Source organism: Rana temporaria, chromosome 11 (assembly GCF_905171775.1).
Source record: "Rana temporaria chromosome 11, aRanTem1.1, whole genome shotgun sequence".
Taxonomy (NCBI): domain Eukaryota; kingdom Metazoa; phylum Chordata; class Amphibia; order Anura; family Ranidae; genus Rana; species Rana temporaria.
Window position 1 is genome coordinate 6,499,537 of NC_053499.1, and position 12,457 is coordinate 6,511,993.

Here is a 12,457-nt window from a genome sequence, read left to right on the forward strand (position 1 = left end):
CACAGCTCCCTCAAATGTACAAATCACATGCCCAGCAGTGCCCCAATAATAAACTCTGCAAGTGCCTTCCACAGTGCCAATCACTGCCCAGCAGTAACACCTGTCAGTACCTCATGATCAGTGCCGCCTGTCAGTGCCCATCAATTCTACCTATCAGTGCCGCCTATCAGTGCTGCATATCAGTGCCCATCAATTCTACATATCAGTGCCACCTCATCAGTGCCTGTCAGTGAAGGGGAAAACAAAATTTATGACGGAAACTAAAACAAATTTTTTTTCCAAAATGTTGGTCTTTTTTAGTTTGTTTAGCAAAAAATGTAATCCGCAGAGGTGATCAAATACCACCAAAAGAAAGCTCTACTTGTGGGAAGAAAATTAAAAAAAATTAGTTTGGGTACTGGGCAGAAAGGGGCGTAAGTGCCCGGTATTGAAGTGGTTAAGGCAAATGAGCAAACTCTAATTTCTCCGAATTATTTCCTATTATTTATATCAAAATCTGCTTGAGATGAGTAGAAAACATTGAGCGAGCAGCTTTGTAAAAAAGGCAGAACATCTGAAATCCATATTTCCCTTTTGAAGAACACGGCACACTATCAGTCTCGTATGAATGAGCCCCCCCCCCCCAAATTGATAAAAAGAAGATCTGTGGTTGGGTAGTTGGGCAGCGGGTGGCGGCAGTCCTTGGCTTTGTGCGCGGTTATTAAATATTCCAGCGATCCCCGATGTTAATAAACACACCCAGCTGGCTGAGCGTTCAATCGTATGACTATCGCGGCAACAAAAGTCCTTCTTCACAAAGAGAACGATCCAAACAGGATCAATATTTGTCTTTTCCGAAGGAAGCTACCTGTTGGTTGACACAATATTCGTGGAGTTTTTAGGACGCGTCTTTTCTCTACTGACCCAAATACCTACTTTCCGTAATATCATCCACTCAGCTTGGGGCACGGAAACCTGAATTTTAAGGCAGTCTACTGAACCCCCTGCTGTCCGGTCTATATTGTCCAGGAAAAACGTCCCATTTTGAAAGTCGCCGATTTTGGTAAACGCTTCACATGTTATGTGTTCGTGGCCTCGGGTTTTGTGTCTCCCAAACTCTACAGAACCTGATTTCAAGGTGTCTTCGGGATGCTCTGAGCTCCCTGTAAGGATCCTGAGCTTCTTGATGTTGGTTGAGTTCATGAAAGTCATCGTAAAATGGTCACCTGCTTTTATCTCCACCCCCCAAAAGAAATTGGGACCGGGGAAGCACACGCGGTCCGGAGTGTGGTCTTCAAAGGCCTTTATACTGGTGGAGCAAAACGCCAGTGGATGATCTCCGTAGGTTTCCGCCACTTCCATGAATTCTTTATCTTTCAGATTGTTTTCTTTGCCCTGAAAGGATGAATATTGCCCGATGTGTTGGAAGAGGGATGGTTTGTACTGGATGATCTCCTTCTGAGCCTTGGATTTGTAGAAAAGATCCAGGAGCCAGTCACATGGCATCTCATCGTAGAAAATCAGAAGGAACCGTGCTAGTTTGGGCAAGTCTACGTTGTGGTAAAGCTTCCCGATGTATCCCAAGCTGGAAAACGTTATGGTGGTCCACGGGGAGATGTATTGGCTGACGTATGACTTAATTGAGGTGAGGAAGTTCATGGAGCAGGTCACGTCGTCCTCCAACTGTAGGTAGAACTGGGACAGATTGGCGCAGAAGTTGACCAAGAAGGCGTAGTCCACGTTCTGTTTGGAACGGAATTTGACTCTTTCAGGAGGGTCATCATAGTTCCTCTTAAGACCTTCTAGTGTGGGATAGGCATTGCTGTAGCCGCTGATCACTAGCAGCTGCCCAGCCGCAATCTCCGATGGAAAATGCTTTGCCAGGTCTGCTGCCACTTCCGTGTTTATTGAGTACTTGGTGTTGGCCAGGTATACCACAACCACCAACTCGTCCAGCTCCACCAGACTGCTGTGGCTGAAGATGGACTGAAGTGTGGTCCGAAGATAGTTCCCCTTCTCTCTCTTAACAGAAGATATGCCAATGGATAGAAATTCTATATGAACCAAAAAAAAATAAAGAATACGTATTAGTAATTGTTCAAAATTATGGTCTGTTTAACCACTTCCTGCCGGCCGTACGACTTTGTACGGCCGCGGTGTGGATCCCAATTGCCGGGAGGCCGTCTATATACGGCCTCCAGCCACTGGGGGGCACGAGCGCCGCCGACGGCGGCGCACGGGTTCCCGCCGCATCACGGAGGTGCCGATGCGCGTGCCTGGCGGCCGCGATGTCCGCCTGCCACCCGCGATCGGCGGTTACACAGACAAGGACGTTGATCTGTGTGTGTAATGATGAGGTGTAAACACACAGATCCACGTCCTGTCAGGGAGAGAGGAGACCGATGGAGTGTCCCTTGTTCATAGGGACACAGATCGGTCACCTCCCCCAGTCAGTCCCCCTCCCCCTACAGTTAGAACGTTTACTAGGCTACACATTTCACCCCTTCCTTGTCCCAAAGTGTTAACCCCTTCTCTGCCAGTCACATTTATACAGTAATTAGTGCATATTTATAGCACTGATCGCTGTATAAATGTGAATGGTGCCAAAAATGTGTCAAAAGTGTCCGACGTGTCCGCCATAATGTCGCAGTCCCAATAAAAATCGCAGAACGCCGCCATTACTAGTAAAAAAAAAATAATAAAAAAATAATAATAATTTTGTCCCCTATTTTGTAGGCGCTGTAACTTTTGCGCCAACCAGTCGCTTATTGCGATTTTTTTTACCAAAAATAAGTAGAAGAATACGTATCGGCCTAAACTGAGATAAAAAAAAAAAATTTGGGATATTTATTATAGTAACAAGTAAAAAATATTGATTTTTTATTTTTTTAAATTGTCGCTCTTTTTTTGTTTATAGCGCAAAAAATAAAAACCGCAGAGGTGATCAAATACCACCAAAAGAAAGCTCTATTTGTGGGGGAAAAAAGGACGCCAATTTTGTTTGGGAGCCACGTCGCACGACCGCGCAATTGTCAGTTAAAGCGGCGCAGTGCCGGAAGCTGAAATTTCGCCTGGGCAAGAGGGGGGTATATGTGCCCAGTAAGCAAGTGGTTAAAAAAAAAAAATCACTGCCATTGTGAATAGTCCTCCGTATTGTCCTGTACAGTAAAACCTTGGTTTACGAGCATTTTGAAAGACAAGCAACTTAAAAAAAAAAAAAAAATTCAACTCGGGTGAGCCCATGTTCTCCACCAGGCTTGTTTACCTATCCTGCTGGTCCGTGGGAGCCTCTCTACTGCTATAGCTACTGGTCTCCATGCCTGACCGTGACATGGGGTGTCAGTAACCTGCAGTCAATAGTATTGTCAATCCTTCACACTGGCTCCATGAATCTTCCATATATGTTTTTTTTTTTTTTTTTTTTTTTTAGACTCATCAGCACCATCTAGTGGCAATAATGAGGTATCTTTTTCTGAAATGCCTCAATGCTGCCACTAGATGGCACTGACAGTCATAGGAAATTAACCTATTAGAAAAATGAGGATGATTTATGGAGTCAGTGCGAATGATTGACAAACACGTACAGCAAATTTTTAATACACAAACCCCAAAGTGTATAGGTATAGCATTGGGATGCAGTACATTCACGTGTGATTCTTAACCACTTAAGACCCGGACCAATATGCAGGTTAACCGCTTAAGGACCGCCTCCTGCACATATACGTCGGCAGAATGGCACGGCTGGGCACATGTACGTACAGGTATGTCCTCTTTAAGTGCCCAGCCGTGGGTCGCAGGTGCGTGCTCGCGCGACCCGGTCCGATGCTCCGTGACCCGCGGACCCGATCGCCGCTGGAGTCCCGCGATCGGTCCCCGGAGCTGAAGAACGGGGAGAGCTGTGTGTAAACACAGCTTCCCCGTTCTTCACTGTGGCGCCGTCATCGATTGTGTGTTCCCTTATATAGGGAACCACAATCAATGACGTCACACCTACAGCCACCCCCCCCTACAGTTAGAAACACAGATGAGGTCATACATAACCCCTACAGCGCCCCCTTGTGGTTAACTCCCAAACTGCAATTGTCATTTTCACAGTAAACAATGCATTTTAAATGCGTTTTTTTGTTGTGAAAATCACAATGGTCCCAAAAATGTGTCAAAATTGTCCGAAGTGTCCGCCATAATGTCGCAGTCACGAAAAAAAATGCTGATCGCCGCCATTAGTAGTAAAAAAAAAATATTAATAAAAATGCCATAAAACTATCCCCTATTTTGTAAACGCTATACATTTTGCACAAACCAATCGTTCAACGCTTATTGCGATTTTTTTACCAAAAATATGTAGAAGAATACGTATCGGCCTAAACTGAGGAAAAAAAATGTTTTTTTATATATTTTTTGGGGATATTTATTATAGCAAAAAGTAAAAAATATTGAATTTTTTTCAAAATTGTCGCTCTATTTTAGTTTATAGCGCAAAAAAATAAAAACCGCAGAGGTGATCAAACACCACCAAAAGAAAGCTCTATTTGTGGGAAAAAAAGGACGCCAATTTTGTTTGGGAGCCACGTAGCATGACCGCGCAATTGTCAGTTAAACGACGCAGTGCCGAATCGCAAAAACTGGCCGGGTCCTTTAGCTGCCTAAAGGTCCGGGTTTTAAGTGTTTTTTTTCCTCAGTTTAGGCCGATACGTATTCTTCTACGTATTTTTGGTAAAAAAAAATCGCAATAAGCGTCGAACGATTGGTTTGCGCAAAATTTATAGCGTTTACAAAATAGGGGATAGTTTTATGGCATTTTTATTAATAATTTTTTTTTTTTTAACTACTAATGGCGGCGATCATCGTTTTTTGTTTTTTTCGTGACTGCGACATTATGGCAGACACATGGGCCAATTTTGATACATTTTTGGGGACCATTGTCTTTTTCACAGCGAAAAGTGCTATAAAAATTCACTGTTACTGTGAAAATGACAATTGCAGTTTGGGAGTTAACCACAAGGGGGCGCTGTAGGGGATTCAGTGTGACCTCATGTGTGTTTCTAACTGTAGGGGGGCGGGGCTGGAAGTGTGACGTCATTGATCGTCTTTCCCTATATCAGGGAACAGACAATCGATGACGGCGCCACAGTGAAGAACGGGGAAGGTGTGTTTGCACACACCTCTCCCCTGTTCTTCAGCTCCGGGGACCGATCGTGGGACACCTGCGGCGATCGGGGGCCGCGGAGCTTCGGACCGGGTCGCGGGCGCGCGACCCACAGCTGGGCTCTTAAAGGCGACGTACCTGTACGTGCCTGTGCCCAGCCGTGCCATTCTGCCGACGTGTATCGGCGTTAGGCGGGGTCCTTAAGTGGTTAAATAAATAAAAAAAGTGATCTGGCATGGAGTTCCTTTTTGAAAAGGATCCAGTTGAACCGCAGGCAGGTTTGGCTTTTCTTACTCTTTGTAGTTGGAGGAGAGCCCAGGAGATGTTTATATGGGATCCGCAGCGCGTCCAGAGCGTCTTCTCGCACCTCAAACAAGCCGCGTTCCTCCCGGGGAGCTTCTCTTACCTGAGGAATCAGAAACACACAATCGTTAGAAATTCCCTTTTATTTCCCTCTCCGGCATCCAGATCATGGCACCCAATCAGAAGAGACATTTTTCTTCTAAACATTTATTACGTAAAATAAAAGAATAATCTACACTCAGCGGCCACTTTATTAGGTACACCTTGCTAGTCCCGGGTTGGACCCCCTTCCCCCTTCATTCTTGGTGGAATAGATACAACAAGGTGTTGGAAACGTTCCTCAGAGATTTTCCTCCATAGTGACCTGAGAGCATCACACAGTTGCTACAGATTTGTTGGCTGCACATCCATCAGGTCAATCTCCCGTTCAGCCACATCCCAAAGGTGCTCTTTTGTATGAGATGTATTGAGCAGTGGTGGTGCGTCCATAGAGGGCGCAGGAACGCCGCCCCCATCGCTCCTGCACCTATCAATCAACAATAGATCGATTCATGGCATTGCATGAATCAATCTATTGTCGCCGCTGCCGCCCCCTATTCAGGTGTCCGGCCCTTTGTCGGGCGGCGGGGATCTGAATTACAGCGGCGGGGGTGTATTTGGAATTGTTAAACAGAGGGCGCACTGCTGTGTGTTCGCTGTTTACACAGTGCTGTGTTAAAGAATCGTATAAATCGCTTTGCTAACACTGACCCTCCTTTCAGCCAATCAGGTGCACCGGGTCTGGTTACCTGTCACCTGATTGGCTGAAGCAACAGGCGCTGTGATTGGACGCCTATGAGACGTCCAATCACAGCAGAAGAGGACAGGAGAAGACATCGAGGACTCGGAGGGAGTGTGGAGGAATGCGCTGACCAGAGACAGGCAAGTGCTGGGCGGAGGGGGGGGCACACTGGCGGCAAATGATGGTTACGGTAGCTGCATTTGGCACAGTAGCAGCAATTTATGGGCACAGTGGCTGCGTTTGATGGCACAGTGGCTGCGTTTGATGGCACAGTGGCTGCGTTTGATGGCACAGTGGCTGCGTTTGATGGCACAGTGGTGGCAATTTATGGGCACAGTAGCTGCGTTTGATAGCACAGTGGCTGCGTTTGATGGCACAGTGGTGGCAATTTATGGGCACAGTAGCTGCGTTTGATGGCACAGTGGCTGCGTTTGATGGCACAGTGGTGGCAATTTATGGGCACAGTGGCTGCGTTTGGCACAGTGGTGGCAATTTATGGGCACAGTGGCTGCGTTTGATGGCACAGTGGCTGCGTTTGATGGCACAGTGGCTGCGTTTGATGGCACAGTGGTGGCAATTTATGGGCACGGTAGCTGCGTTTGATGGCACAGTGGCTGCGTTTGATGGCACAGTGGTGGCAATTTATAGGCACGGTAGCTGCGTTTGATGGCACAGTGGCTGCGTTTGATGGCACAGTGGTGGCAATTTATAGGCACAGTGGCTGCGTTTGATGGCACAGTGGCTGCGTTTGATGGCACAGTGGCTGCGTTTGATGGCACAGTGGCTGCGTTTGATGGCACAGTGGCTGCGTTTGGCACAGTGGTTGCGTTTAATGGCACAGTGGTGGCAATTGATGGGCACACTGGCTGCGTCTGATGGGCACAGTGGCGGCAATTGATGTTTTTTTTTTTCAGTTTGTTTGCGCCCCCCCAAGAGTTTTGAGGCCATTAGAGGACAGTGACCTCATTGTCCAGTGGTGAGATGATTGGAGATTTGTGACATGGTGACATTATCCTGCTGGGAGGAGCCATCAGAAGATGGGGACACTGGAGTCATAAAGGGATGGACATGGTCAGCAACAATACTCATGTATTGCCCATCCCCCACACCATTGCACCCCCACCCCCATCCTGATCTGGTGATACAAGGCAGGATGGATCCAATGCGCCAAATTCTGCCCCCAACCATCTGAATGTCGCGGCTGAAATTCAGACTCATCAGACCTGGCAAAGTTTTTCCAATCTTCTATTGTCCAATTTTGGTGATCCTGTGCCAATTGTAGCCTCAGTTTCCTGTTCTTGGCTGACGGGAGTGGCCCCCGGTGTGGTCTTCTGCTGCTGTAGCTTATCTGCTTCAAGGTTGGATGTATTGTACATTCAGAGATGGTGTTCTGCATACCTTGGATGTAACAAGAGGTTATTTGAGTTACTGTTGTTTTTCTATCATCTGGAACCAGCCTGCCCATTCTCCTCTGACATCAACAAGGCATTTTCCTCCACACAACTGGATATTTTCTGGATATTCACTGGATATTTTCTCTTTTCCCACCATTCTCTGTAAACCTGAGAGATGGTTGTGTGTGAAAATCCCAGAAATCCTCAGACCGGCCCGTCTGCCACCAACAACCACGCCACGTTCAAAGTCACTTCAGTCCCCTTTCATCCCCCATTCTGATGCTCAGTTTGAACTTCAGCAAGTCATCTTCACCGCGTCTAGGTGCCTAAATGCATTGAGTTGCTGCCATGTGATTGGCTGATTTAGCAAATTTGTGTTACCGAGCAATTGAACAGGCGTACCTAATAAACTGTCCGGTGAGTGTCTATAGATAATATAGATTATAAGATGGAGAGTGGAAGGGTTAGATCCTCAGCTGTAGCTTGAAAGGCAAGAAAAAAAAGTACGAGGCACCGGACCACCTGAACCGCGGGCTGCTCCTATGAAGGACGGCAGGTCAGCTAATATCTCAGATTGCCTAAATGTCTGCAGGCTGATGACCTCTAAAATCCAACAAGAAATCCAACAGAGCTGCCAAATCAGCACCCGTACTCTCACTGTATGGAAGCAGCGGTCTCTCTGCAGAGGTATGACACGCCCCCTACGGAGTCAAACTGCAATCAGCAAAGCTCATGCCCCTTTCTGATCGGAGAGCTCTGGCTCTTACTCATTAGGGGGTGTTTCGTACCTCTGCAGAGAGACCACTGCTTCCACACAGAGATCAAGCGTCCTTCTCTGCAGTATGCTGGTAGGGGACACTTCTTTTTTTTTTTTTGCTACTTTTCAAAGAGAAAAAATGGCAAGACTTTGCACCCCTTTTATTTGGAGGATCCTGGAATGTAAACGGTGTCAAATCGGCCCCCTTGCTCTCTCTCTCTCTATAGGAAAGCAGCCGTTGCTCTGCAGAGGTCCAATACTCCTGTCTTACTGAGTCAGACCTATAGCTCTGCAATAAGCTCTGCAATAAGGATGAGCTCCAGCGTGTTCGCATGCTACACGTGCAGAGCCCGCCAGGAAGTCTGCATGGCGCTGCGCTAATCACAGCCAGGGAGACATTGTCCCGATGCTCGGCTGCAGTTCCTGACCAGCCGCCGTAGAACTGTTCTACGGCGGCAGGTCGGCTTTTCTTGCGCGAGAGCCCATAGCTTTACGTCGGCAGGGGAAGTGGCCACTAGGGGCGCGCGCCCGCTCGCTCCTGACTCCCGCGATCACCGCCGGGCACCCGCGATCGCTCATTACAGAGCGGGGACCGGGAGCTGTGTGTGTAAACACACAGCTCCCGGTCCTGTCAGGGGGAGAAATGCCTGACCGTCTGATCATACAATGTATAAACAGCGATCAGTGATTTCCCCTAGTGAGTCCACCCCCCCTACAGTTAGAACACACCTAGGGAACATACTTAACCCCTTCCCCGCCCCCTAGTGTTAACCCCTTCCCTGCCAGTGGCATTTTTATAGTAATCAATGCATTTTTATAGCGCTGATCGCTATAAGAATGCCAATGGTCCCAAAAATGTGTCCGAAGTGTCCGATGTGTCCGCCATAATGTCGCAGTACCGAAAAAACAAACGCTGATCGCCGCCATTACTAGTAAAAAAAATATATTAATAAAAAGGCCATAAAACTATCCCCTATTTTGTAAACGCTATAACTTTTTGCGCAAACCAATCAATAAACACTTATTGCGATATTTTTTTACGAAAAATATGTAGAAGAATACGTATCGGCCTAAACTGAGGAAAAAACTTTTTTTTTTATATATTTTTGGGGATATTTATTATAGCAAAAAGTAAAAAATATTGAATTTTTTTCAAAATTGTCGCTCTATTTTTGTTTATAGCACAAAAAATAAAAACCGGCAGAGGTGATCAAATACCACCAAAAGAAAGCTCTATTTGTGGGGGGGGGGGGGAAAAGGACGCCAATTTTTTTTTTGGGGAGCCATGTCGAACGACCGCGCAATTGTCAGTTAAAGCGACGCAGCGCCGAATCGCAAAAAAGCGCTCTGGTCTTTTGACCAGCAATATGGTCCGGGGGGTTAAGTGGTTAAAGAGAACAAATGGCAAGACGTTGCACCCCTTTTATTTGGAGGATCCTGGAATGTAAACCGGTGTCAAATCGGCCCCCTTGCTCTCTCTCTCTATAGCAGGGGTGTCAAACTGGCGGCCCTCCAGCTGTTGCAAAACTACAAGTCCCATGAGGCATTGCAAGGCTAACAGTTACAAGCATGACTCTCACAGGCAGAGGCATGATGGGACTTGTAGTTTCGGAACAGCTGGAGGGCCGCCAGTTTGACACCCCTGCTCTATAGGAAAGCAGTGGTTGCTCTGCAGAGGTCCAATACGTCCTGTCTTACTGAGTCAGACCTATAGCTCTGCAATAAGGATGAGCTCTGGCGTGTTCGCATGCTACACAAGCAGAGCCCGCCAGGAAGTGTGCACGGCGCTGCGCTAATCACAGCCAGGGAGACATTGTCCCGATGCTCGGCTGCAGAGATCGGGGAAATGTCTCCCTGGCTGTGATTAGCGCAGCGCCGTGCACACTTCCTGGCGGGCTCTGCACGTGTAGCATGCAAACACGCCATCCTTACTCTACAATAAGCAAAGCTCCCGTTCCCCCCCCCCCCTTCTGGTTACAGGGCTCTGGTGTTTTGGACCTCTGCAGAGAGACCACTGCTTCCACACAGCGAGCAAGGGCCCTTCTCTACAGCATGCTGGCAGGGGACTGACTTTTTTTCTTTTTACTCAATCTGTGGCTAGTATTTGCAAAAAAAAGGCAAACAGTACGACTTTGCACACCTTTCAATGGTCCTGAAATGTATTTAGTTTTAAGTAGAAAGTTTTTAATGGGGCTTTAAAGGACAAGTTTACTAGCAGAATATACAGGGCTGTGGGAGTCGATCGAGAATCAAAATTACACAATTGTTCACTTCGGTTGAACTGGATCGACTTTGTTTTTTTAGCCTTGTAACCTTTTAATAAAGTTGTCCTTTAACTCCGCCCCCCTCTCACCATCACCTCCACCGCCGCCACCACCACTCTGGAAAAATACATACTTCCCTCCACATCCCCAAAATCTTACCTATGTGAGCATGCCTACCACCGAGAAAAAAAAACCCTCAGCCAGGTCCTCCTCCTACATGTGCACCCCGCAGGGCTGATCCTAGGCAGGTGCGTGGGGTGCAGTGCACCCAGGCGCCACAGGGGTTGGGGTGGCACTTTCCTGGCCAAACCCCGTCCCCCCCCTCCTGTCAGAGGAGGAGAGCGAAGCAGCGGCTGTCTCTGTGAGAGACCAGCCGCGCAGTGACGTCGCTGGAGGGGGCGGTCCGTGCCTGACGTGTTCTCCTTGTCCGTGTTACGGGGAGCATCTCTGTGTTTGAGTCGTTGCCATAGAAACATTAATAAAAGGGGAGGAGTTGGTAAAGACGACCACGCCCATGTGGGGGGGGGGGGGCACCAGAAATATTTCTGCACCCAGGCGTCTGTGACCGTAGGATCGGCCCTGTGCACCGCGCAGCCCCATTCATTCGTATGGGCGAGCCACACACCACCAGGAGCTGGGGCTAGATCAGGGGTCTCCAAACTTTTTAAACAAAGGGCCACTTTATTGTCCTTCAGACTTTAGGAGGGCCGGATTGTGGCCAGCAGGGGCATTATTGGGAATAAATATGGCCTCAGGATTGGTGGTCAATAGGAGGGGTGGTGCCCAGTATCCCATCATTGGTATCAGTGGAAGAAAAAGTGCCCCATTGTTGCTGTTAGTTGGAGGAATAGTGCCTCATGTCAGTGAAAGGAACAGTGCCCCAAGGGCCGGATAGAAGCTAGAAAAGGGCCACATGTGGCCCTCGGGCCGCAGTTTGGAGACCCCTGGGCTAGACGAACGAAAACATTTGTTTTGTTTCCATTCGTTATTTACAAAAATTTGTTTCGTTTTTACATTTATTTCGTTCGTTTTCGGGAATTTCGTTTTGTTTATTTGTATTTTTTAATTCGGCTCATCCGAAAAAGTTTTCGAATCCTATTTAGAATTCGAATCGTTTTCCAATGTCCTACAAGAATAAAATAGAATAGAAAATAAAGTAAAAAGAATAGAAAAAAAATGGAATAGAAAATAATATAACGGAGGATAAAAGAATATAATAGGGTAAAACAGAACAAAATAGGATGGAAAATAAAAGGCTAGAATATTTTTTTTTTTTATTAAATAGATTATAACCACCTTCTGAATTGCGAATAGAATAGTAAGAACAGAATTAAAAAAACAATAGAATACAATAGAATAGAAATAATATAACCATTTTCCAAAACAGAATACATTTGAATAGAATAGAAAATAATAGAGTAGAATAGAAAATAACACAATAGTATAGATAAAAACAATAGAATATAATGAAATATAACCATCTTCCTGTTCTAATCTAGTCTTTTCTATTCTATTAAAATTCAAATTGATTCTATTTGAATTTTGGGAAATGGCTAAATTCTTTCTATTCTATTGTTTTAATTGTATTATTTTCTATTTGTTTTATTTATTCTTATCTTTTCCATTCTCTTTTATTTTCCATTCTATTCAAATTTATTCTATTCGAATTTCAGAAGATGGTTATATTCTTTCTATTCTATTCAGTTTTTTCTGTACTATTCTGTTATTTTCTATTCTAATCTTTTCTGTTCAAATTCATTTTAAATTGATTCTATTTGAATTTAGGGAAATGGTTAACTTCTTTCTATTCTATAGTTTTTTTTAAATGCTTTT

At 46.1% G+C, this 12,457-nt stretch overlaps 1 protein-coding gene across 3 annotated transcripts in view; it reads right to left on the bottom strand.

Annotated features, from left to right (window-relative positions):
- Window positions 1–368: 368 nt before the first annotated feature.
- LOC120916984 (alpha-1,6-mannosyl-glycoprotein 4-beta-N-acetylglucosaminyltransferase-like) overlaps window positions 369–12,457 on the bottom strand; it is a 61,142-nt gene continuing 49,053 nt past the window's right edge. For all 3 annotated transcript variants that reach the window (XM_040327938.1, XM_040327936.1, XM_040327937.1), the window contains 2 exons: window positions 5,420–5,531; window positions 369–2,033 (listed from right to left, as the gene is read on the bottom strand). In XM_040327938.1, the coding sequence (XP_040183872.1) occupies window positions 844–2,033; window positions 5,420–5,531 (1,302 nt within the window). In that variant the 3' untranslated portion in view covers window positions 369–843. The remainder of the gene's footprint in view (window positions 2,034–5,419; window positions 5,532–12,457) is intronic.